The 27,329-nt window shown below is 36.9% G+C and overlaps 1 protein-coding gene across 2 annotated transcripts in view; it reads left to right on the top strand.

Annotated features, from left to right (window-relative positions):
• The window catches only part of AGMO (alkylglycerol monooxygenase), a 187,072-nt gene that overhangs the window by 56,690 nt on the left and 103,053 nt on the right, over nt 1-27,329 (top strand). For both annotated transcript variants that reach the window (XM_026799496.2, XM_005480836.2), the window contains exons 4-5: nt 19,304-19,407; nt 24,554-24,649. In XM_026799496.2, the coding sequence (XP_026655297.2) occupies nt 19,304-19,407; nt 24,554-24,649 (200 nt within the window). The remainder of the gene's footprint in view (nt 1-19,303; nt 19,408-24,553; nt 24,650-27,329) is intronic.

The raw sequence follows: 27,329 nt of genomic DNA, 5'->3' as shown, positions 1-27,329 counted from the left end.
TAGAGTGCTGTGAAGTGGCACTTTGAAAGCAGCAATAAAAGCAGCTGTTGAATCTCCTGTGTAAGTAGCAAAGTAATGTCTCTAATCATGTTAAGGTTGATTGAAAAACAGAGCAGAATGCTACTTAACAGAAAGTTGTATTCAGGTTAGAGGAGGTTCAGTTATGTAACGATAAATATTGAAACTCTTCTTGCTCTGTGTCAGGAACACCTGCAAAGTGAATCAGATTTCCATTAGAATGCTCTGTTTGCTGTGGTCTTTGTCATTAGCCTAATTAAAGGATCCTTCTGAGCCCACCATGATCCTTTTCTTGCCTGTGCAACCTTTGGTGCTGCCTTGGCTTACATGCACATTTGCCTTTCAGTCTTAAAGGTCTTTTACAGCCTAAATGTTTCTATGATCTATGCCATCAATATTGACCTGTGTGAAGTCAAGTCAGGTGATTACATTCAGTTCCTGGAACGGAGGGACTGTCTCTTGTCCTTGCTTCACTTTTCTAACCACGTCAAGCCCCACTTAGAGCTCTCAGCCACACCATCGTTCTTGTTCTCCACCATTCACACCCTTCCCCCTGGCATTTACTTCCCTTTTAAGTCCAGCTGCCATCTCACCCTGCCTGCTTTGTTTCTCAGGTATGCATCGGCCCTTTCCTTGAGCTGACCCAATTTATGAATCCACTATCCTGTCAAGGAAAGAGATGTTTTTAATTGTTCCTGGGGATAAGATCCAGAGATATGGGGAATATTTGATCCACAAGTAATGTTTCGTAAAGCTACCTTGATGAACATCTCTGAATCATCTTGTCTTGCTAACCTTCAAGAATTTTGTAGGAAATAAAAGATTTTTTAACTTTAATTTTGATAAACATTGCATTATATTATCTTTCGTATGAAATTAACAGAAGGGAAGATTTCAATTAAAAATTACTAACTAGAGAAGAGTCACAACATGTCTATGATGAAATTATATTTTTATTGAAGAAGCATTAATACTTTTTGAAACTGAGAAATGACCATTTATTCTGTCCATTTATACATATAGTATTAAAAATTGGGGGCCTTTATGTATCTTTAATACTTGTAGTAAATCTGGATGGTCCTAATACTGTTATTGGAGTGATTCATATTATCAAGATAATGTATGCTTTTTTACTTACTCCTGCTGTCCATGGACAAACATGATTGATCAGTTTGTCACCAGTATAGCTTGTTTTTATATATATATATATATATATATATATATATATATATATATATATATATATATATACTTGGTTAATCAAATTATAAGTGTTCTCTACTTTTAATAATTTCTTTGTTCTTAAGTTACATTCCCTAACATCTTTCCTTCCTGGCTTATTCAGCAGTACTGAGGATAGACATAGCAAATACATAGCTGATGCTTATTTATAAAGAATTTTCCCTATCCCTTCTGCTTGCCCCTGGAAACTTCTCTCTTATGACCTCAACATTTCACTCAGTCAAGTCCTATAAAATTCTCTTTGTGGGAAGTACTTTTTATGAGAGAATATAGTATCATTTTCCTTGGGTTTTGGCCATTGTCTTCACAATTGCTGTGGTAGATTTGGTTGCACAGATGTTGCATTTTGAACTGAAAATTTTTCATGGCAGCTATGTAAGGCTGCCTTAATCACAACAGGCTTCCTCAGCTGTCCCTTAGCTGTGACCTATGACATCTTCACTCCCTTACTTCTAAACCCATTTCCTAATAGAACCCAGCAGATCTTGTGTATGATAAATTGTTGTTCTGGGTTGCAGCTGGAGATCTCATCATACGTGCGGTGTATTCTGGGGCTTATTCATTAATCCAGAGTAGTGGCCACAGGCAAATCCCTACATGCACCCTTCAAGTTTTAGAGTTCAGCTGTCATGAAAACTGGCCTAGTAAAATTGGCTATGAGTAGGATCTGTCTTCACACCTCTGCTGCAAGCAGCATGTGACTGTACTGCAGGGGAATGTCATTAGGTAATATGTAGCTGCATTCTTACACAGAAGTACACAAAGAATGGGAAGATTATGAATGCAAAATCCTAGGTGCATGCTGCTCAGATTTCTTGATTTTAACATTTGAATAATTTTATCTTGAAATAAGCTATTGTATTAAGAGGTCAAAATTGCAATCTCCTTGTGTGTTGTACGTAGGCACCTGTGTTCTGTATTTTAAGTGATTGTGTACTGATCTTCTGGGCTGAAGAAGCATCAAATCCATCTTGATGTGTGAAGTGATAGATTGAATACTTATGGCACAAAGGAGGATTTCTGTTCTTTGTCAAGGGCTTTATTAGTAAAGATGGTCATGAATACAAGATGGTGCTTTTTGGCCATGCTTTGATTGCCACAACTGAATAAGAGGGGTAAATTCTAAGCCAGAGTTTCCCATGAGGATGTTGTTGAGGTAGGGCAAAGCCATGTCTGGGAAAATCAGCAGCAATGTATAAGCTGGAGCTGGTGACTTGCTCCCACAGGCCTTGGAGCTGTAATTTGGCCAGTCCAAAAACGTGGTTGACACCCAGAGATCAAAACATTAGACATCAATGTCTAATCTGTATAAGTTAATCCTTTTGGTATTAACAGTTGTTAATACCAAAAGGATTAACTTATACAGATTTTGGATAAAGGTTTTAGAGGAAGTAAAAGCCAGAAATTCCAGGACAGAGCAGATATATTTCTCAATAATACTCTTATTAATCTTTTCAAGTACAAACAAAGATTAGTCACTAGGTTAGTTTTTCTTGTCAAGACTTCCTCCAGCATTTTGGCTTATAACAAAAAGTTCTGAGGAAAGCCACTCTTTTGGTACTCTTCCATCTCCAAAATCTTTTCTATCCAGAAATACAAAATTAATGTAGCATGTTTCTGAAAGTGACAAGGAACAATCTTCTGGGTATTTATAGATAATACTGATTTGTCTGAGAATGTAGTACAAATGTTTGCCATTTGTGGTTCACTCTTCAAGATGCAAGAAAACCCCTGCACCTGTGGATTTAGTGGTGCATGAGGTCATAAACTGCATACTTCTTGGGTCATGAGGTTGGCAATTTATACATAAGCTCCTAATATGCATAGGACACCAAAGGTGTGAAATTCTTCTGGGCTTATAGTCCAAGCAAATTTTCTTTGTCTCACAGGTTTTAGTATCTCTTGTTGCTCAAGTCTAGGACTGCAGGTCAAGAGAAGACAGCCTGTATACAGTATGTACACACTGCCGAGGCCTCAGCACCTTGCAGGATTAAGCCCTCACTGAAAAGCTGTTTGTCTGATCTAATTTGATAGAACAAATTATGGTAAGAATACTTAAACTGTCTCCAAACTACTGAAGTAAAATAAGGCAAAATACAGAAATGTTAAATATTGTAGTAAATCAGATCACTTTCTGATTTTGTGGTTTTTAATAAAAAAATCATTACAGGAACAACAATTACTTTTTATTATTAAGTTGTATTGAAATGAAAGTTTCTTAGAATGTCTTAGAATGTCAGTTTCTTTAATGAAAAGAGACTGCTCAAAAATATTTATACTTTTTTAAAGTGCCAATGCTCACACCAAAATCATTCTCTTTTTTGTTTTAAACATATCTTTGTCCCTGATTAGGCTCCTGAAAATGTGAGGTCTCTTTCACTTGATTTCTCTACTGGAAGTGAAGAGAGTTGAATTAAATATGGACAGGAGGTTGTAACCATCCTATTTATTTAGTGGTTTGGAGAATTCTCGAGGAAATGTGCTTTCTATGCTTTTAATTTTGTTCATGTTCATCTCTTGATCTAAGAGTCAATAAGGATATTAATACTCTTGAAAATATGATCAAAGAGTCATAGAAGAGACTGTGATGGTTGGCATAGAGTGTGATGGTTTTATCTTTGCTTTTGTGATTCAGTTTTTAAGTGTCCTGCTGATATTCAGACTGATGATGTACAAACATTCTGCTCTTCTCAACTGCATTGGAACAGGGAAGAGTAAGTAGTCTACAATAAACATTTTCATTAAATTATGCAAAGGCAGAATAGAATCTGTATAAACATCTGTATATACAGTACACTAACACAATATGTAGCTGGATGATCATACAGGATTATGGCTGTGGCCTTCAGGAGAAACCCTCAACTATCTATCTCTCTATTTGGCTGCACAGTAAAGCTCAGTTTTTTGCATTAATGCTTATTTTATTGTTCTGAATTAGTGAGACTGGCATAAAGTACTGGAATATATATCATAAACAGAGTTGTTTCAGTTGTTCAGATAGTTATACAAAGGCTATTAATACTGTACATGGTGCAAAACAAAGACAGACATTTTAAATCTCTGTGATTCTGATTGAACAAAACACTTGAATACACAAATAATCACATTTCTATGTGGGGAAGTCCCAAAGTAAGGACACCCTTAAGATACAACTGCTCATCTGACTTCCCTTAAAATGAGTGAATGCTGGAATATGGTGAAGGCTTCCAATATCTGAAGTTTTGCCTTACCACAACAGTGGATGCATTTATAAAATAGAACAAGAAAATTCTTTGACTTCAGATACCTAAAAACTTTGAAATGTGACAAAAACCATGTATTGCCTGCCTGTTGTGACATTCCAGGGAGAGATGCAACTCTGAGAAACTTATAGTCACATCCTGATTCTAATAATACCACTCAAGGCATTTTTTCCTGTGCTAGTGGGAAAGTCTCCTTATTTCCACTGATTTTAGCTCTGCTCACTTCACCTATCATTCTACTCACAGGCCAGCCCAGTATATCTAGAAGAACTGTGCTGTGTTCTGTTTTTCACTATAAATGGTAAACATACCAGCCAAAACTCCATACCCTGTGTCAATTAAAATGTTTGCATGTCTGCAGAGCCAGGAACAAGAAAATTTGTGGGGTTGTTAAAGCTATCCCTAAAATATGATCTGTACTGGGAGCCACAGCATATGAGTTTCAAATTCTTCCTCCAGCATTCCTCTGAAATAATTATGAAGAAATTAAGCAGCAATCAATAACTATGAATATCAGTGGCTGTGGGATGAACCACATTCTATGCATGCTGTAATAAAAACATATGAAGAGTAGGTATAGATAGTTTATACATTTTTGTGGTGTCTTCTAAGACTCTTGATTGATGTAAACTGGTACGTAGCAGTTCTTCATGTGGCCTCAATGTGCCTGCACCTGGAGTGCCTGAAGAGCTTAGACTTTAATTGGCCAAGATGATATTTAAAATGTAAATGGACATAAATGCAGAATGATTTCTAAAGTGTATGATAGGTACAGCTTGCTTTGTATTACAATGCGTGATATCAAATTACAGTGGAGAGTGTTATTTTGGAAAATAGTGGATTTCTCTGAAGGCTGGTCATAATACTATAAGTCTTTTCACTCAGTTACTTTTTCACTAGATTATTGGGATCTTTACAGCATCAGAGTATACCCCACAAATGGTAAAGTTTGCTTTTCTAACAGTTATCCAGATCTGCTGTCACAGAAAAGCCACAGTCGTATTAGTCCAAAGTTCAAAAAGTTCACATGCAAAAATTGCTTGTATAGTTTTGAAATAAATTAATGCAAATTGGAATCTTAGAGATGTTACTTTTTTCTGCGCACCTGTGAAATACCATTCTGATTTTAAATTTATTGCCTCTGAACTGTGTCACATGTTAGATGGAGAGATTTAGACATGGTTAGTGCAGTTGTAAATTAATGGGTCATGCAATCTCTGTGACTACAGGTTAGTCACGGCCATTAATTTTCCTTCCAAATTTCATCTTTTAATGCAGGAAATACGGTTTGACTTCAGATTTTGTTTGTATCTAGTAGCACTTAATCCTCTAGATTAAGTTTTTGGCAATTTTGTTGGGGTTTTTTCTTTCCTTTGTTTGTATGGTTTGCTATGTAATTGGTGTTTTTAAAGGCAAAATTTCTTCATTACACCTACTGGTTTCTCCTCTGGGTTGGCAGCATTGTAAATTATTAAATAGAATTACAGACAGTGTCATGATAAGTTTTAATGTGACAATGAAGTGAGAGCATTGATCTTATGTAATTTGAGTCAGAAAAATCTGAACAGGTAAACTATTTGTAATTTCTTACAGCTGAATAGGAACATAAGTAATATTGGTAACAGAAAAAAGGCCATCTGGTCCAGCTTGCCTGAGTTTGTTTGCCTGGTTGATCATAATCTCAACCACCTGCTTTTCCACTGAGCTCTACTTCACCAGCCCTATCTAATTCCAGAAACAAATGTATCTGTCTCTTGTACACCTTTATAAATCTTTCCTTATAACTTTGAATATTCAGACCTTATGTCGTCTTATGGCACAGAAGATCCACAGAGTCTCGGAAGAGATCAGAGCTGTTAGGTTCTATAAGCTCAGTAAATGCACAGAAAGAAGTGCTCTTGATCTAAGGGTTTGAATCTAGTTTCAGAGGAAGTATGTGGATGATTAGAAGCCTATTGTAATAGAATTAGATTAACATCTATGTGGCGATATGATTGCCCTAGCCAGCTGCAAAATGCAGATGTTTGTTTTGCTTTTAGATTTGGAAACAGACACCTATACTATTTGTAATCTGTACTGATGTTATGCCAAAACATTTAATATTATTAGAGCCAAATTTTATCAAGACAATACTGTCTTTCTTGCAGTGTTGGTGGGGGAATAAGAAGAGTATTTAGTACTCTTAAACTACAGATCTTTTTTGGCTAGTAGCAGAAGAAGTGAACAAAAGTGAAGTAAAATTTTCTTGGTATAAACTGATGAACAAAAAAATGTTTTATTCTGACCATGTCTTTCAATTCCCACTTGCTTTATCTGACATGCTTCTAATCTATAGCAGTGATTAAATAATTTGGAACATTACTGAAGTGGGATTAAAATTATTTAAACAATCACTTAAAGTTTGATCTGTTTCTGAAAGATCATGTCTATTTTTATATCCTTCAAACTCCTTATAAACATATGTGAATTTACTGTATTGATGTATTTCAGCAGCTGTCTCTAAGTTAGGTTTGCTTGTGTTTCTGCAATGCCCCCCTACTGCCTTTTTTCTTAAATTCTTCTTTTCTCCCCCTTTTTTCTGCCTGGAGGTGAAATAAAGAAGGTTCCTGTGCTATAGCCACTGTCTTAGATGTTGTGATATTAGAACATGCCAGTTTTACTGATTTGATTATCTATGTCCTGATTCCCTAGTGTAAGCTCCTAGCAATACTTCTGGAGTTTTGGCTAAAGAATATTCTTAGCGTGGACTGGCAGAGCTGTGCTCTGCTTCCCTCTGGCCACTGTTTTGCTGTCACTGAGTGTCTCTTGGCTGGGAATTTGAAAAAAAAAATTGCTGGGATCTTCCATCAAATACTAATTTTGTGGTGAGATGAACACAGGATAGTCCTTTAACTTAAAAGGCTTGAAAGCTCCCATGCTGGGTATAGAGATAATGGATGCTGGAGTGCATATAAAATATCCTATGAAATTATACATAAATGCATACTGTTCAGTATGTCTTAACACACTGTAAAACTTTGTACTTACAAGTATGTTTTCCATAAAAAAAATCAACACTTTTTCAGATAAAGATTCTCTGTTTCCCTCTCCTCCCCTGCTAATAGTAGGTGGAGATTGGCTGTGGAGTAATAGGACTTTTTTGGTAGACTAGAGTTGAGTTTGGCTCAACACACTTGTTTTGGGTCAGTTCTTTTGTCTAACAAAGATTTTAAGGATTTTAAGCAGAGATCTCAAAGCAGCAAAAAAACCTTTCTGTTTTTATATTGAAAATGAAATACACTACCCTTGCCAGATAATAATCACACTGTATAGAGTAGAGGAGCCTATTTTTCTTAGGCAGATCTGTTTCCTATATACAACTTCAGTGGTTGAGGTAATCCTGCAGTCTAGTATCCTGCACTTCATAGCTTTAGTGCTGACTTTTGTGTGATTGGAAAGTACAAAGTACAACAGTTACATCCTGCATTGAGCTTTCAGTCTTAGCTTGTTCTGTAGCTTAGAGCAAACAGATAAAGGATAAAAAATGAATCAATTTACAGTGTACAAATGTCATAATTAATCAGCTAAAAATCTTTTTTTTCCACACTTGCTATTTTCTGTCTCTGAAGGCCAATAGCTAGTGGCTGGATAATTAGTACCAGAGCTAACAGAAAGAAAAGGATTTCAAAGTCAGAAAATGCAACATCATTCAGGAGACATGTGGCTGCCAAACCCAGTGAGCATGTAGGAGTAGTGCCTTTACAGGTCAAGTGCTAGAGCTGCTCTTTGACAAATCAGTCTGAATTAGCATCATAGGAGTCTGTTGGTATTCCTGCTCCCCCGCACCTCCGGCTTCATCTGTTAGTGCTTGGTGTTGCCAGCCATTGTTTTGCACTCCCAGACCTGCAATCTGTTTCAGTGCTTGCTGGTAGTGCAGGAGCACCTTCAGCTCTACAAACTTATTACCAGAACTTACAGCACACATTGAAATGAACCCCACACATGAAACTCTACTGTGCGTGGTTTCACCTGTCTCCTGCTAGTAATCATTTATCAATATTTTGGGGAAAAAGGAAATGTAATAGAAAGTTACTCTTCTGACTGATATTTGGATACTGATACTCCTGATATTTGGAGTTCAAGGAGCACAAGTAGCAAGGGGCACCCAGTAAAAGGCTTTCTTAAAGGCTGTTTCATGCCTTGTGGTTAAATGTGAGAATCTGCCAGTGCCTGTATCCTTATGGATGGCTCCAATGTTAAGACCTTTTTGTGAAGTCCTAATTTAGGCTCCCTGCTGAAGAGACAGGACAGGGAGTGATGGGAGACAAAACCTTGAAGATAGCATTCTGGTGCTAGAGGCATCCTCTTGATAATCCCAGCTGACACACTTAGGAGTGCACTCTACCAAGCAGATCCCAGCTTGATGGAGTATGGAGGCAAATTTATACCTTTCTTCTTCACATTTAAATTGAGGCTGCCTGCTTTGACTATTAACTGTTCTGCTCTCTTTATCTAATCTATTTAAATGGATTCCATGTCCTTCTTGTTGGAATGATAAATGAAAAAGGCTATTTAAGTCTTAGCATGCTTAATAGTGTCCAGAGCATCCATTACAGATGCAGCCATAGGTAATTACTTGATGGATACAGAGGATCTGTGGTCAACTATATGCTCTGAGGAAAGGGAGCATAAAATAAGTACTGACAACACTGGTCCAAATGTAGTTTGTGGAAGGACAAGTCTCTTAGCACACATCACATATGCTATAAATGAAGTGGATGAAGTTCCAAATACAATAGAGCTACCGCTGCTTAATAAGCACAGGCTTTCCCAATATGTCTGTAAATTTCTGGAGAATTTTTTGCAAATCTAGTCTGCATTTCCGCACATCTGTCATTCAGGAGCTTAGCTGAAGAAGTAATTTAAAACACTTTGGAAGAGATTGGAAGAGAAAAGTGGAGAGCCAATTCCTTTTTTTATACCAGAATAAATTGACTTACCAGTGTTAATTCTTACTGTATCTAGTTTGAAAAAATGACCAACCAAATAAATGAATGCAAGAATTCAGCCTGAAAGGTAAAGGATACATGAAGGGGCCATGGATATTTCCTTTGATAAAGTATGTTTATGTTTATGCTTTTAGGTTGGAAGACTTGAAATCATTCCAGTTCATCCTTTGGTTTTTTTTTTTTTTTCTTTTTTTCACCCTTGAGTGTGTATTTCCCGAGCATTTTTTGAATATATTGTTCTGAGGGGCAAAAAAAGTAAGTTTAATGTGTCTCAGTTACTATCAGTTATTATTTTCTTCCTAATATCCTCCAGCTTTATGTTGCTTTAACGTGTGCACATTCAGAGTTTTGGACGTTGTGGGAAAAGGTTTCACTGGTATCCATTCTTGCCATTAAAGTGCTTCCCTTCTGAATATTGCCTGCCAAAGTATGTGGTATCCTGCAGAGCAAGAGGATGAGGACATAGATTGCAGTGAAGCTGAACAGTTTGCACTTCCTAACAGTGACACCAGACATCAATCTTTTGTAAAGACAGCCCAGAATACCAGAGGAGAACTCTCAACCCCACTCCCCCACACTAAAAAACAAAAGGAGAATTATCTCTTTTTTTTTCCCCATTTAATTTCAGCAATTTCCTTCTAAGATCCTCCAAGATGAATATGTTCTCAAATTGCATAAGCTGACATTTCAGTGGCTGAGACTCTTTTGGGGAAAGAAAAAAAAAATAAATGGAAAGACTTGAAGTAAAACTTGGGTTTTAGATTTTTTAAAGTAATTTCTCTTTTTCCTTTAAAGTTTTATTTAATTTAGTCTCAGTTCTCTTTTTATCATCAGGCTAATGAATACAGTGCTAATTCTGTTACAGTTAATGCACTTCACACGTTCATGCCACAGTTTGACCTCAGTATTCAGTAACACTAAGTTACACAGGTTGGCAAGTGCTCAGAATTAAAGACTGCCAGGGCTGTCATTGCCCATACTGGGGGAAGCTTAAGTCAAGTCTGCAGCTTGTATAAAGTGGCACAGACTTATAGAAGTCATTTTGAAACAGCTGCTGGGGATCTTCTTTACACAGAAATTTGTTACAGGTTTTATTTTAATGCATAAATGTAATTTCACAACACGATGATTTAGGGTTGTGAAATTCATGAGCCATATTCTCCTCTTTGTAGTAAAAAAGGAGCAGAAAGCAAAGTGCTACAAAAAGTTTCTACATCAATGAATTTCAGAAGTTAAAATATGGTGTGTCACTCAGTCAGGAGGCTGTGAGGTGTTAGGTGGATAAACCTTGTTATAACCAGGAGAAACCCTCACTCAATAAAGGGTATTTGTAAAAAATTGAGGCCAGTATTTGTGGAAAATGCTTGATAGGGCTTGGGACTGGGTTCTCAAAGAGGATTTTGTGCTATAATCTGGTTATCCTTGAAAGTGCCATGGCACCATTTTTTTTCTTTTTTTTTTTAAACAAATCAGAGCTGTTTTAACACTTTTATACGTTAAAGAATCTGTTATGAAATCCTTAACAACTGTAAAACAGAATACCTGAATCAAGCTTTATACACATGTGAAAGAGACAAGTGAAAGTGCAACAGCTACTGCCATCATGGTTCCTGATGGTGTAGAGACTCCTGTCTTTACAGAGGATTGTCCAGAGCTCAGGGAAACAAAGCTTTGACCAGCTGCAGAGCTGCTCCAGACAACAAGAGCACTTGAAAATTGGCTTCAGGAAGGTGTGAGGAACAGGCTGGTCAGGCAAGTTGTTGTAGCAGAATTTTTGTGAGACCTACTGTGGACTGAAAGACTTGGCAAATGTTCCACTATTTTCAGAGTAAACTTATATGGATAATCCCTATTGTATTTTTCTTATTTTTTTAATGTTTCCTATTTGTCTTTGTGGAAATGTCCAAATCCAACAATTGCGTGCTAAAATTGCTTTGAATCCTTTATCTTCTCAGTATCTTTTCACACAAAGGAATGCATGTTTATTTTCTGTTACAATGATGAGTGAAGTCAGATATTGAGTCACTGTTACTTATTTCTGAATCTTACCTGATAGCCTTTATTCCTTTGTAGCTTTCCATGGTGTACGTAGAAACAGACTGTTCAGTTTCTGGAAACTGTATGAAAAGCTCACAGGCCATGGGTTCACACTGTCCTAATGTAATAACTGAGATTTTTACTCTGATTTACATGGATATAACAATGCTGCAAGAAGTTTGACTCATGTAGCTGAGTTTCCAAGAGAACTGCTCCTACTTGTTTCAAGAGACTGAATCTTTGGGTGTGCTGTGGCTTTTTCTAGCCTTTTCGTTGATGTCCCATGCATATGAGGACGCCAGGAAATAACATAAGGCACTTATGGGTTGAGAGGACCATTATTTTTGACCTGGCGAGCCTCTGCTTTCCTAACCACATGATCTTTTAAATATTTTACAGATTCAGAAGCGTATCTGGGTATAATTCACAGTCCCCTGGATTCTTGCTAGAAGGGGATAGGATCTGGCCTGTTGTTTATTCTGGGTAGCATGTGTAATACTTTGGCTTATCTTGATTCTTCCCACATCTCCCCAGACCATTCTGCATCTTAAGTTTTGCAGATCTTATTGTGGACTTTTTTGTGTGGGAGCAGATTTGTGTTTTCAACTGGTATGGCAGCAGATCAAGCAGGAGGTTTTGGCTTGTGCACATATTCTGGAGGCAGGTTTTGTGGAAGGTTACTCGAATTTTTGGCTTACAAACCATGGGAGTATATACTATGTATTACTTGATTACAAGTTAGCCCACTCACTAAATGCTTTGCTGACCACATAGAGTAACATAAGAAGAAGGCTGAAAAACAGATAATCCTGACTAAATCTCAGAAAGAGCACATCTCACATCCCAGAAGGATCAGATGCTGAACAGCAAGTGAAATTTACTAATTAAACTGTGGAATTGTGATTGTATAGACCACAGGGTGTTTCTTGGTAGCATAATGTTCTTTTGATACTGGCTTTGTGACAGGCTGTATGATTGCCTGTCCTGGCATTACCTGGGTAGAACAATGTGCATTTCATTGGAAAATGACCAAGGACTAGGTAATACTGAGGCTGAAAAAATGCTTTTGAGTTGTTCCCCCTTGTCCTGACACACCAACTTCATGAGCAATGGCTGATATTTTAAACAGTGGTGGAACTCCTACTTTCTAAAGGCTGAGAACTGCTCTGGGTCAGGAACATGCACAGATAGGTGCTTCTTAAGAAAAATGAGAAAAAGAGAAAGATTAAGAAAATTGTTTGAAGGTCTATAGTAAATCAAGTCTAGTTCACCACTTGAACTCGGATCTCCTTACAGCCAGTCTTTGGTTTACAAATGTGATTATCTTGAGAATAAAAACTGCTGAAACTCACTGTAGCCAGGGCCACAATTTAAGAAAAATGTGTCTTATTTAAAAAAAAAACAAAACCTAAAAACAAAAAACCAAAATAAACAAAAAAGTGTACATTTCCCTGTATACATGCTTCCTGGTGTGTGGTATATAACAGAGCCTTCCAGATAAATTCCTTGGATCCAGTTCTGTTCTCATTAAACCCGCACAGCTCTGTGCTAACACTAACGTAACCGAGGAAAGAATGTTTCCTATAAGAATTATATTTCTAATAAGCAGGAAGCAGAGCTTTTTGGCAAAATCAGTTATCCTGCAACTCTGCCTGAAGAATACTAAAACAAAAAACATAAAGCAAAATTGGCTCAGAAGAGTCAAAAAATAGGGGCTACACCATAACAGACTGAACAGAAGGGTTCCACCACAGTTCATATCTACTTCTGTTGTGGAGATGATAGCTAATCTGTTTGAATCTGGTTTTATGTGAGGTGGATCCCAAGCAGGTCCCAAAATACAGGCTTTTTGGCAACTTTCATTAAAATAAATCCAGTAATTGTCCTTTCCAGTAACAAAATTTAAGTGGTACTGTATTGCAGGGCTTGCTTGTCCAATGCAAGTGTAGAATCAAAGAGGGAATAAGATTCTGTGAAAAAGCTCTGCATGAGAAGGGATTTATTCAAATTCTTAAAAAGCAGCAGTAGTATACTAAATTGGGAAGAGCTGTTGACTCCCTTCAAGGCAGAGGCCCTGCAGCGGTATCTTGCCAAATTAAAGATCTGGATGATCATCAGCTACAGGAAGTTTAACAAAGACAAGTACTGAATTCTATACCTGGGCCAGAACAGCCCTGGATGTACAGACAGATTGGGGAGTGAGAACCTGGAGAGCAGTGCCAGGAAAGGGACCTGAGGGTCGTGGTTGATGTCAGGTTGAACACGAGCCAGCAGTGCCCTGGCAGCCAGGAGAGCCAACCCTGTCCTGGGATGCATCAGGCACAGCATGGCCAGCTGGGCAAGAGAGGGGGTTGTCCTGTTCTGCTCTGAGCTGGGACAGCCTCACCTCGAGTGCTGGGGGCAGTTTTGGGTGCCACAGTATAAAAAAGACCTTGAACTGTTAGAGAGTGCCCAAAAGAGGGCAACAAAGATGGTGAAGGGCCTTGAGGGGAAGCCGTACAAGGAGCAGCTGAGGGCACTTGGTCTGTTCAGCCTGGGGAAGAGGTGACTAAGAGGAGACCTCACTGCAGTTGTAACTTTCTGTGAGGGGAAGTGGAGAAGCAGACACCGATCTCCTCTTTTTGGTGAGCAGTCATGAGGCATCAGGGAAGGTTTAGGTTAGATATCAGGAAAAGGTTCTTCTCCCAGAGGGTGGCCAGGCAATGGAACAGGCTCCCCAGAAAGTGGTCAGAGCACCAAGCCTGACAGTGTTCAACAAGTGTTTCAGCAGTGCTCTCAGACATATGGAGTGATTTCTTGGCACTGTCCTGTGCTGGGCCAGGAGTTGGACTTGATAATCCTTGTAGGTCCCTTCCGACTCAGCATATTCTATGATTCTATGGTTCTATGAACACATCGATTAGGAGCAGGCAGTAAGGTAGTGAGTAATCAAACAGTTGAGGTTTTTTTCTGAATCAGAAAATGTAATAGTTTAGCAAATAAATTATTTAAATGCTATGTATTTTCCTGTCTTTTATCTTTTTAGATAGGATTGAAATGCATAGAAAGGAGGTGACTGACATTTCTACCTTCCAGGTCATTTTTCTTTCCTCAGTCATCCTGGGCTTTCTACTAATTCTGACTAGAGAGAATTAGACCCAGGAGATGATCCCTTTGTGATTGCTTGTAGGTGAACGCAGCACAGAGTATCTAACTCGGAAGCCCTGTGAGTTTAGGAACAGCAGATTCCATACTGGGGTCAGCTGGGGCCATGCCATCTTCTAAAAGATAGCTAGCATAGCAAAACTGAAGGCTCTGTTTAAATTTAAGTAGGTACAGAAGGGAAACTTTCACCTGTTCTCCTCAGAATCAGTGAAATGGTAAAGATTTGATGCCTCTTTTTTATAAAAGATTAGAAATTAACTTTTAATTAAAATATGTATACAAGCTTTACCATTTCATTGATTCTGAGGATGTCATAAAATGGCTGTTTCCATTGAAATCACTCCTTAAAATTACTTAAGGTTTTTATTGGCATACATGTTTTGTTCTGTTTTTAACCAAAATGTGTTGAGCTATCAAAATTGCTTAAAATTATTGGAATTAACAGCATAAAAATCTCATTTTGACACCTCTGTATTATGTATTCTTCAAGAGGAATCTTATGTGCACAATGAATGTTTCCTAATACTATAAAAAATACTTCAGAAGTAATAAAATATGGCCCAGACATTGGATCTGTCTTAGGGTTTCACAGAATGGAATTTGATTAGTAATGAAATATTATTTTTAAATAAAAAAATTAGGCCTAAGTCAAATAATTGGTCACCTTACCAATATGATTTTGAAAGTGTGTGAAACATTATATTTTATGAATTAATTAGGAGGACGAAGGAATGGAGAAGTACAAAAGAATGATAACATCAATAATCTTTCTTCATTTTGGAAAATCCAGAAAAGAAGATAAATGGGACTGCTGAAAAAAAGCCTGGCTTCAGCTTCTTGTTAGCCAGTGCTTCATTGCTGTTACAAGGCTACTAGTAAGTTCCTTCAAAGCCTGTGCTTCTCCATGCTGGTTCCCTCAGCCTCTGATTTTTTTTTCTTCTAATAACAGAATTTGTACGTAGAATTAATGCTAAAATGAGAAATCTTAATTTTCTTTTAGAATAAATTTTAGGATACAAATCTCTCTTGGAGCTACTTGGAGCCCACTGATTTTAGCAAGTGCAGGTCTGATTCTGAGATGGCGTCAAGGAGGCTTAAAGGGCTGAATGAAAACTGAGGGCCAAACCATAACCTGTCCTTCATTCAGCAGTTTCTGTGTAGCAGCAATTTTCCTTTGTCACCTAGCTACATGGCATAATTTATTCTCTGTTGGGATTACATGCTGATTCTTTAAATTGTGTGATGGATGGAAATATTAAGTGATTCAGTAGATGTCGGTAATAAAAGTAGTAATAATAATAGTAATAAATTCAACGACCTAAGTACCAGTTAATTCAAGTACCAATTTTTGGTACTCCAGTACCAAAATGCAGTTGCCCTGTTGTTCCCCAGATGAGAATATCTCATCATGTCTCCATCCATTCACAGGAAACTGGGGAAAGCCACAACAGGAAAGGAGGCCCTTGCTGTCCTGGGTTTTAACTTGTATAACTTTCCTCACAACTACATGAAAAGGAAATGCTAACTTTATCTTCCCTGACAGGTAGTTCTTCATAATAGTAGCAGATGTAGAGGTCTTCTGAGACCCAAGTGAGTCTCAGGAACTTAAAGCTGGCCCTGCTGTGAGCAGGAGGTTGGACTAGAGACCTTTCATGGTTCTGTCCCACCTGAATTACCCTATGATTCCATGAGGTTCAGTCTCCTCAATGAAAGATAGGGGGTTTGTGTGTAGTGTATTGAAGCTACCTATTTTTGAAATTGTATTTAACAATCACACTTGAATTATGAAACATCAAAAATTCCGTTAGAACACTGTCTCAATGGCTTCTCCAATTCCATCACCTACTTTTTTCCTGTGGCTTCACAGTAGGATTTGATCATTTTATAAAATGCAGTAACACTTCCTGTTTTCTGCATGATTTTTTTAAAATCTGTGTTGGTATTGGCTCAACCTTGCTTTCTTTATTGGTCATTATGTAATAACATAAGAGAAAGTCTGTGTGAAAGAGTCTTTTATAATTTTATCCCCATTCAAATAATTTTTTCATTTTCTTTTAAGTTATCATCATTAGAAATGAAAAAGTGAAACCACAAGTCTTCTGTAGAGACATGTCATTTCATTTCTCTTTCAGGCAGTTGGTGAGCAGTCAGCTTTATTCCATGAAGAATGCTCGGTCTGTTTCTTAGATTTGAGAGATGCCTTTTTGGCATTATGGTTGTAGTATTTTTAATATACTAATGGTTACAAACTGAGTTTTGGGGTGATCTGTTTCACCCATTCATATTATTCTTCTGCTTCAAATAAGTTCTTGATGATCAGTTTCTTCAGATTAATGTTAATACATTTTTTTCCAATTGAGTCTGTCTATTTCTCAAAGGAATTTAATGTAGTCTGTGCCATTGGTGTCATAAGCAATAGGATTAAGTAGCCGGATTTAATTTACTGACCTATAAAAGAAGTCAGAAATAGCTGTAGCAGTTAAATTACTTGTGGAAGAATTGTTTGTTTATCTCCCCAATATTCCTGTGGTGCATTTTTGAATGATAGATCATTTAAGCTGGCTTGCACATCTGAATAACTAACATTTTACCAATATTTGGTTACCTTATTCCATATACTTGTTAGTGTAAGAGGCAGTTTAACTTAAAAATGAATCCTAATAAAACGCCTTTTTAGTAATTCGTTTTGAAAACCATTTGACCTTAACTACAATAAAAGTAGACTGTAAAAATCATCATAGATTCCCTTCCTTGAACTTTTCATAATGCTGAAAAATGACTGAGGGAAAGAAGAAAGATCCAGTTACTGTACCCTGTTTGCACAGCTGTACTTCATTGAGTGGAGGCTTGTGTTACACACAGTTTGTGATAGGAAGTAAATGCTTTTAAAACAACTAAGGAGACAGGTCTTTAACCTCCACCTTTTCAGATGCTTTTTTCACTCATTTAGCTTCTGTCAAGGTCTTGAGAAGCATTTCAAACATAAATTATTATTGAATACTGAAGCTCACCTGAATAATTCATTTCCTGGTTTGTTTATTAGGCAGAGATGCATTGAGATGAGTTTGGTTGATGGTTTTTTGGGTTTTTTTTGAGAGACATCACTAATTATTGATATAGTGAACACTTGTTCCTTCAGGAACAAATGCATTTAAAGAAGAAAGAATTCTTAGACTCAGTGTTAAGTGTTATTTGTTAGTTGAAATTACACATTTATTTCAGCAATTTAAAGTATTTTTAAGGCCCTAGAGATAATTTAAAAATGATTTTGTGATGTTAATTACCAAATTGTCAAAATTAATTAGATTTAAAAGTCCTGGTTGCTAGCATGCAAGTCTCTTGCCTCCTGTTACAAGACTATCTAGTCCCCTAAATGGTAAAGGTGCACTCAGATTCATTAGGAGGATTTTTTTAACTTACTTTACATTAGAGTACATGTTGATCACCAGACCTAAACTATTTGATGTAAACTTGGTTGCAAATAATTACAGGACTTTAGACAGCCATTATAAAATAGATTTCTGAATGTGATTCTAATGTCTGCCAGAGGAACTTCTCTCTAATGGCTCCGGTGAAACAAGGTCAGTGGCAATGGGGGTGTGCAGCTGGCAGACAGCCACTCAACTTTTAATTTCTGTAATCGGCTGAGGCTTTGTGTATACTTCATCCCTTGAAGTACATGAGAGCTTAAATTAAGAATTATGATAAATAGGCGTTATTTGGGCTCCATTGACTGCATGCTTTTCCCTTTTTTCTGTAATTAAGGTAATCCTCATAGCTGATGGCCATGACTATTTCTATTTTAATATCCCACTTCACACTGGCCAGATACAGTGCAGGCAGGCTACCCAGGTCTGCGCTTGTGTGAGAAAATGCCTTGAAATATAATCAGGGTTTTGAAGTATTCTTCATTTCAGTGCATTAGAGGTATCATGCCTTTGAAGGACGTGGCTGACACTGATTTTGCCCATATTCCACTATTTTTTTTTAACTGTAACAGTAGAGCCACTGCTCTCCTTTGGCTGTGTCAAGGCTTCCCAGCAAGCATCAGTTTGTTTTTTCCATTTGTCACTAGTGGGCAGGCAGTGGCTGTGTTTTGTGGTCTGTGGCACAAGTGGGTTGAAGATTCACACATTCCAGAAAAATGTAAGCATAAAAGCCGACACCAGTTAAGTTGTTAAAATTTGATGCATACAATTTTTGGAACATTTTGTGTCCCCTTCTAGTTTTTAAATCTATCAAGTTCAAGCATGAGAGCATCCTCAGTCTTTGTCCCTCTGAATCCCATACAGAGCTCCAACTGACTCATGTTACCAAAAGTTGGATGAGGCTTTCTGGCTGTTTAATTCTCATCTCACGCATCCTTCTGCTCTTCCAGCAATGATTTTAATTCCTGCTACAGCCTCTCCTTACTTCAGCATGAAATTTACACTGACTTGTGTGCACTGACAGACATGTAACCCTGCCTACACAAACTCAGCTTTGAGCGTTAGGTTTTATTATTTTATGTTAATGTAAAATAACAAAGTGTAAATTGGAGGATTAGTTGCTTCTAGCTTAAGAAAAAAGGGCCTTGGGAAACAAATGTTGCTTCTCTAGCACAAACCTCATTAGAAATTTTGTGTCTTGCAGAGGTTAATATACTGTGGGCTGCACACCAAGTACACCATAGTTCAGAAGATTACAACTTATTCACCGCCTTGAGACAATCTGTACTGCAGAAATACACCTCCTGGGTAAGTTGTACAAGATTTGACAAACAAGTTAATATCAACAAGTTTTAGTAAAAGTTAAAGCATAGCATTTATTTCCCTTCAAAGAAAAACATAAGTTTTTAAAAGATGTTTGACACTGAAGGCACAGAAGATGAAAAGGAAGAATCTGATAATCATAAGGTTTAAAATATGTTCACTAATATTGTACAGCAAACATGAAAATAGCTACAAAAGTTAAAGAAGGCTAGTTATATAACCCTGCATTTATGTTTTCATAACTTGTTGAGTAGATTGGAGAATTTTCATTCAGTTTTTCATACATGAATACAGAAAATAAGCAGAGTATAATTCAGCTATTTCAGAACATGTCTGTCTATCTAAAAGGAGCAGGGAGAGAAATCATCATTAAAATTTGCTTTGGACAGGGATATGGATTTGTCTCTGCTCATTTATGTCATATCAGTACCCTTGTAGGTAAGAACAGTATGTTACATAGCAGTATTTAAGATTAAATTAATTTGAAATGGTGAGCTGTGTACATATTCAGTATTTACATACAGATTTTAAAAATTATATTTCCAAATGCGTTCCTAATTGTAGTATAATATTTAGGGTTTAGTTCTGCACCCAGGGTGACTGCTCATTTCCTAATTTGAGCCCTCATGTTCTCTTTTTACTGTTTTGGTTTTTTTAAATCAGATTGTAGTTTGTCTGGTTGTGTATTATTCAAAATGAATTACTTCAAAATTTAATTTTCAGAATTAGAGTTCAAAAGGGATATTAAATGTGTTTAGATATATAAATACATACATATAATTATATAATTATATGTATTCACCAGTGAGGTATAATATGGGTGGTGAAGGAAACCCACAGTCCTTTGGCAATCCAGCCTGTGAGCAAATGACTCAAAGTCAAGAGAGTGTGCTCACCCATGGAAATCCAGTATAATTCCATTAATTTGGGTAAAGTGGATTTGTGCTTATGTAAGTGAACATGGACTTAGTCTCTAGTTCATAACTGTCTTAAGTGCGTGACATTAAATTAGTTAAAGTGCTACATTCCAGGGAAATTTTCTTCTGAAAATCATGAAGGAGTACTATTTCTTAGATCTTTTTCTTGATGCCTTCTATATAAATTCTTGTTGTTTATTTATTAAGAAAATAATCATGTGATGTTAGCAAGATTACCTAGAATTTAAATTACTGTAATGAACAATAGCGGAAGGGATGGCTGTGACAACCCTGCTTCCTCTGTAAATACTCCTATGTTAAAGATTTAACCTTTGCCCATTTACCCATTGGGACCATATGTGCAAATGCTTAACAAAAACAATAATTCAAAAAAGACAAAAAGCCTGTGTGTACATATGGGTGTACATGTGAGAACTTTGTAAGATGGCCTGATTTTGAGGATGATACTTCAGAGAGCATAAAAGACTCGAAAGACCAAGATGTTTGGCCACCTTGGATTCCAAAGACCATCCTCAGGACCACACTGATATCACTTGGCAAATAATATGTGTGCATTTAAAATTCATATGCTTTGTGCAAAGGGAAATGAATCTAGGAATACATGGTACTTTTGTGTGCCAGGTTTTTTTCACCAAGTATTTGATATTAACTAAAACATATGGTTAATGTAAATACTGTTTTGCCTCCTCCCTGAACTTTTCAGACATACACCAGTTTTCTTTCTGCAACGCCTTATTGTGCATGATCACAATTCTTGCTAACTCTTACAGAACTGCTGTTTTTTTGCACTGACAGTTTTGTCCAGAACCATGGATGGATCTGCCTTGAAGCTGAAACTCAGTGAAATCATTAGTTAATCTCAGAATGATCTGATCTTGTTGAATGTGTACTGTACTGTTCAATGGGTTTGACATCCAATTTTGTGGAGAGTGTGACAAACTTAATGGTGGATGGCGTGGGATTATGTGACTGTTCTGTTGCCAGCTCTGTTGTGTTTTAAGTTAAACATTGTAAGATAAATAAATCAGCACTTTAATCTATGACTGAAAAGATATGAAATGAAAGAGAATAGAAAAACATGCTTGACAATCAGTGGTGTGAGATGTACTCCTGATTTTGGATCCGAATGTGTAATGCTTCATGTTGCTTGCATACACAGTGTTTCTGTTTCTCCACTGGAGGGGCCATGGAGGAGCAAATCGACTGTGTAGACTGAGAGATACTGTAGAGGCCCCATTTAGTGGGAAAAAAGATGTCAGAAAAAAGATAAATTTTTAAGAAAAAGACAGCAAGCTAAAGCAAGATAATACTATATAAATGAATGTAAAAGTGACAAAACAGAGTGCAGTTGTGAGAGATTTGCACATGCTCTTTGAAAAGCTATGATTTAATGCTTTGAGTACCATTCTCAACTTTAAGGGTAAGATTTAATGCAAGTATTAAATTCATAATAATTTGGTCGCTTTAGATGGTACATTTAGATAAAGTGTTGAACTATGCCTTGGTATAAAAGCAGTGGAAACATCTACATACAAGTCTGGAAATGGAATAGGGAACACAGTTTTCAGTGCAGTCACTTCTTGTCTACTGATGAGTCTGCCAGGTCTGGGGTCTGTAAAAAATGGGTTGGCTCTTTTGATTTTTTTTTTTAAATTTATTTTATCCTTGCCTTTAACTGCTGCAGAGTTCTCACAGGAGCTCCTGCCCACACGAACTTGCTGTCAGCAGCTGCCCTGCAGCCCCCCATGCCCCGCAGATCCTCTGCAGCCGCATCGGCAGGTGGCCCCAGAGACCCAGAATGGAAACTCAGCATTTCTGCTAAACATCAGGCGTTTCAATGCACTCCTTTTCTGTAGTGGAAGTGGTTATAACCTTTTACTGGCAAATGGGAGGAAAAATGAAGAGATGCCCACATGGGAGAGTGGGCCATGGACCTTTCAAAGGGGCAGTGCCTTTGGCGTGGGGGCTCACAGCTGCAGTGCGGCAGCTCAGATGCAAATAACTCTGCACCCCACTCTGGGTGCTTTTCCCATCAGCTACTGTAGCACTTTCCCAATCTCTGCTGCTGAATTCCAAAGTGAGAAAAGATCTGTCAGCGTGATAAAAGTTTTCTTGTAGTTTTGACCAGAAATTCCATTCTGGAGCCAAGAAAGATTTTCCTATACAAACTTGTTAAAGCTGGTACATTGCCATGAAATCTTTTGATTTGGTGAATTGGCATTTCCAGTAAAGAGCTGTTTAGTAATTTTTTTTTCCCTGAGATTGCTCTTCTTGTTTCAGTGGAACCACAAATTGGAAAAGTCAAATCTTGGTATGGGAGAAGTTTTCATTTCTCCCCATGAGTTCCACTTCTGTAAATGATCTTTAAAATCCTTTCTGTGCAAAATAAAGCTTACACTGCAAGAAAATGTGAGGCAGTTAGTAAAGCATTCTCCTTTGACAGTTTCAAATTTACCTATAGATCTATATAAAATTACTTTCATCCCAGCACTTAGCAGGGAAATCCTAGTACTCTTGTGTAAAGGAATAAGTTAGGAAATAAATATGAAGATGATCCTTCTTTCCTCTTTGAGTCATCTGTAAATACCACCAAATTGCTTCTGATACTTTTAGGGAAAAAGCATACAATTTTTTAACCCTGCTTTCAATCCTGTAACCACTTCCATGAACAATCTGAAAACCATCTGGTTTGGTTTTTTTGGCTTTTTTTAATCAATTTCCTCTCCATTCCTTTTTTAAAAAAATCCTGCTGTTATCATGCCATTAGACAGAAACTTAGTCCCCCTCTATTACCTTTTAATTCCTTTACTTCTTGGAAAGCAGCTTCCAAGACAGAAACAGAAACACCCCATAGGTAATTTGTGGGGCAGCTGTGATCCATGAAGCCTTTAAATGTAGATTTTGAAATCCCAGCTGTCGCAGCCTTGCCAGGTGATACTGCAATGGCTTCAGGGTTTTGTCCTAGTGTTTCAGACAGTCTGGTGTTGAAGCCAGCAGACAAAGCTGATATTCCAAGGTCCTGTTCCTCCATTGGTTTGTCACAGTGAGATGTGTCTGTGGTGACTTTCTGGAGAGAATCAGTCACATCACTGGGGTGGAAGTGCAGCTGTTTCACAGCCTCAGTGTGACTTCTAATCTGTTGGGCAGCCCTGTTGGCTAAAACTGAGAGAATACTGGTTTTACATGCTATATCCAGACCTACACTAAAGGAATTCCTGGTCCAGGAGGCCTATCATGGCAATTGGACTGCCTTCTGGGATGTCAAAAGATTTGATTTTTTGTGAAAAGGGCAGTAGTAATTCGGAAATATATTTTTCTAATTTTCCTGTGCTTCACAGGGAGCTCTTGTTGCCAAACAGATATTCCCTGAGTGCTAAAGAGATTTAAAGTTTTGAAGATACCTCTGCTACCGTTTAGTTTAGGAAAAATCTCCGTATTTTAGAGAAATATTAACTTTTCAATGCAGGTGATATAACACAATGTCAGGTAAAAAGGAAAATAAAAAGATAAGATCTTTCAAGATCATCTTTTTTCTGAAGAAAAAATACTGACTTTTAACATATGAAGGTCTTAAAAGTTTTATTCTGTTGCTCAGCCAGTCAATTAATTGTGGATTTCCCAAATAAGCAGTTTTCTGATACTTTTTTCATGCTAGCATGTTTTTAGGAATCAGCACTATATTGGGACTTTATGGGAGATGTAATGAGAAAGTTGAAGTGAGAATTGTAATTAACTTGGAAAGCCAAGCAAGTTGTCTTACCCTCATGGTGCTTATGTAGGGAGTTTGGATGGAAAATCTATGGTGTTATAAATTTGCACCTTGTTTAGTCTGTGATAATTCTTCCCTATAGGGCAACGCTTAATGTCAAGGCTATGTTGCTGTCTGCTCCATATAGTACACAGCATATAAGCATCTAATACCAGAATTTATGAATTCTTATGTTGGATTTTCTACTTGCTCAGTTTGGCTTGTGGGAAATCTCTTTTGGAACAATTTGTGTCTCATTTGCTATAGCACATCAAGCAGTAACATAATAATCACTATCTATGTACACTATGTAATGTCTGCATTATGGATGTATTAGAAGAAACAAGTATATTGTACAGTGCTTTGAGCTCCTGATAGTACTTCATTGTATCACCATGAGTTTAGAATTAGATAGCTAATGTATGTTTTCTTTTTCATTTTTCAGATGTTCAACTTGCCCATGGCTCTTTTCATTCCCCCTTCGGTGTTTGCTGTTCATTTACAGTTTAATCTGCTTTACCAGTTTTGGATACATACAGAGGTAAACCAGGTTTTTAAGCCATACCTAAACAGTTAGCCTGGAGCACTGTCTTGGAAATCCACTAGCAGCTGATTTATTGTGTAAGAAAAATCTTTGTCTGACTTCTTTAAGGAGAAACATCTGTTCATTTTTATTCCTTTTTCTGAATATATATTGCTAAGTTTATAAGAAGCAATGAGGCCAGTTGGTCCCAATTAGATTTAGAAAAAAAAAAGTAACTATAAGGAATCAAAACTTTTTGCTATTTTAATACTGTATTTTCCTATCTTGCAGCTTATTAAACATTTTTGGCAGATATTGAAGCTGATTTCATTTCTAGGATAAATATTTTAGGGAAAAATACCCAAAAGTAGGTGCTTCTTAAAGATCATTTAGAGTTGCAACTAAATTTTGGTGTTGTTTCTTAATGCAAATAATTCTCAGATGAAAAATGCTCTGATGCTATGATTATCTGATGGCTATTTGTTTATGACTACACAACTTCATTTCTGTTTTGTGAATGCATAGACCATATCTAGTTTACATACATACATGGTTAATAACACACTGTAGGTAGCAAGATGTTTCCCACACTTCTCAGATAGTTCAGTGGCCTTTGCCTTCTTCCTTACATTACAGTAGAGGTATTTAAAAGTACTTTGTGTTATAAGTCAGTAGCATATTTCTCATTAGCCCCAGGTGGGCTGTGGGCTCATTATTTCTATCACACTTACTCCTTTGTTTATTCTGCCCAGAAAGATGCCTTTTCCTCTCTAATTTCATGATGCAATATATAGGACAATTCTTTGGGAATTTTATTTTCTTCATGTGATATTTTAGGTGTTTATATTGTTTAAATTGCAGATTTTTAAAATTTTTTTCTGTATTTTTCATTAAAAAAAGAATTCAAAAAAATAAAAGTCAGATAGTTATAGTGGACCAATAGGAACCTTTGATTGTTGACATTTTTTTTCTGTTGGATACATTTCTAAAATCATTAACATATGTCTGATGATGTAAAACACCATTTGAATAGGAAAGGCTTAGATAAAATGTCACACACCTCACCAGAAGTGGCATAAACTGAAGCAATACACACTTAAGCTTTTTAAAATATTTTGAAAAAATTCAAGCAGTCCTTGAAACTATACCGAATGAATACTAGGCCTCCTATGGTAGCAGTTTCTTTGACCATGCTTTAGGTTCTACAAATTACTTTAGTGTGCTTTGCCACTAAAAAATTATAATATGCCTCATCTGTATCTTCTCTGGTGTTTGATGCCATCTGTACCTTGGCTGAGAGATTTCTAACATTCTGCTGTGTAGCAGTAACTCAATGAATCTCAGCACTGGTGCCACGGTGCATGTCTAGAGTTTCTAAAGTGAATTTCAGAGGCTTATGAATTGCCTACATCCCTCTAAAGTGCTAAATCCTTCATAGGGCTTAAAAGGAATTTCCATAGCATATGTGCAATATGCCAAGTTTAGACACTAGTCTAAACAAGAATGAATTTCAGTCTCAATGAAAAGATAAGCACTCCTTACTATTAAATTATTGTGCTGGTAGGAAAACAATAGGTCTTTTGTATTAGTCCAGTTGATCCACTCATAGAACTTTGCTTACAAGGGAAGTTATTCTTAATGTTGATATTGTTGATTTTATAGCACAGCTGAAATCGGTTGAAATATGTTGGAGTCATGCTCTAAGGTCAAAAATTATGTCGGGATAGAAATAGGGTTACACCATGTATTAGCAGATTTCCTGTTCTCAAGGGCAAGGCATTGACAGAAAAAAGGAAAGGAAGGGAAATGGTATCAACTATTCCGGCTTATGTTACCCTATATTTTTGGTGAAATTAATATGATGCTTCACCATTATATTGGTGTTTCTTTGCAATAGCTATCATAATTTAACTGTTTAAAACTATTGCTGCTCTTTTTTTTTTCTAATGGTCCTTTTCTGAATTTTAATGATCCTGATTTTCTTACACAGATTTTATTACTATGAAAATCCTTTCTTCAAGTCTCTGTTTCTGTCAGTTTAGTCACATTCAGAGTTTGTTCAGGGCTGTAGCCTGGGGTTCTATAGCAAACAGCATCCTGTCTCAGCAAGTGCTGCTAGCCCTTGCTTTGGGAGCAGATATTTATCATCCCCCAGCTCTGGGAGCCCGTGGAGGGTGCTGTTACATGTCATTAGGGGTCTAGGGGAGATACACCTCATTATTTCCCTTCTGCCAATGTAATCTTACAGTAATGTAATCGTTTGCTTGTAAAATGAAGAAGCAATTGATTTTTTTTTTTCCCCAAATTTCTGTTGCTTTTCATCAGTATCAATTTCCTGATACAGTTTTGGCCCACACTGACTAGTCACAGATGTTTGGAAATTGTCACCTCACGACTTTTGATTGCACATCTTTCTCTTTAAGAGAAATAAAATCTAGTAAGATCAAGGGGGTAAAAAATCTCTCTTCCTTAATAGATGGTGATTTTTTTTTTTTAATACAGGACTGAAAAGGAAAGTACATGCAGAATTTTTTTCTTTTATAGAAGAGAAAAAGGTGTATATAATTAATAGGAAAGATTTTAAGTACATGAAAAAGCTTCTGAGGAAAGATGTTTTGTTTTGAGAGAAATATAAATTGATTTCAGTAATTACAAAACAATGATCATGCTCGTCTGAAACTTTCTGTGCCATGTTTCA

Source organism: Zonotrichia albicollis, chromosome 1 (genome assembly GCF_047830755.1).
Source record: "Zonotrichia albicollis isolate bZonAlb1 chromosome 1, bZonAlb1.hap1, whole genome shotgun sequence".
Lineage (NCBI taxonomy): Eukaryota > Metazoa > Chordata > Aves > Passeriformes > Passerellidae > Zonotrichia > Zonotrichia albicollis.
The sequence above is the reverse complement of the archived record's forward strand: the minus strand, read 5'-3'. Positions and strand labels throughout refer to the sequence as shown.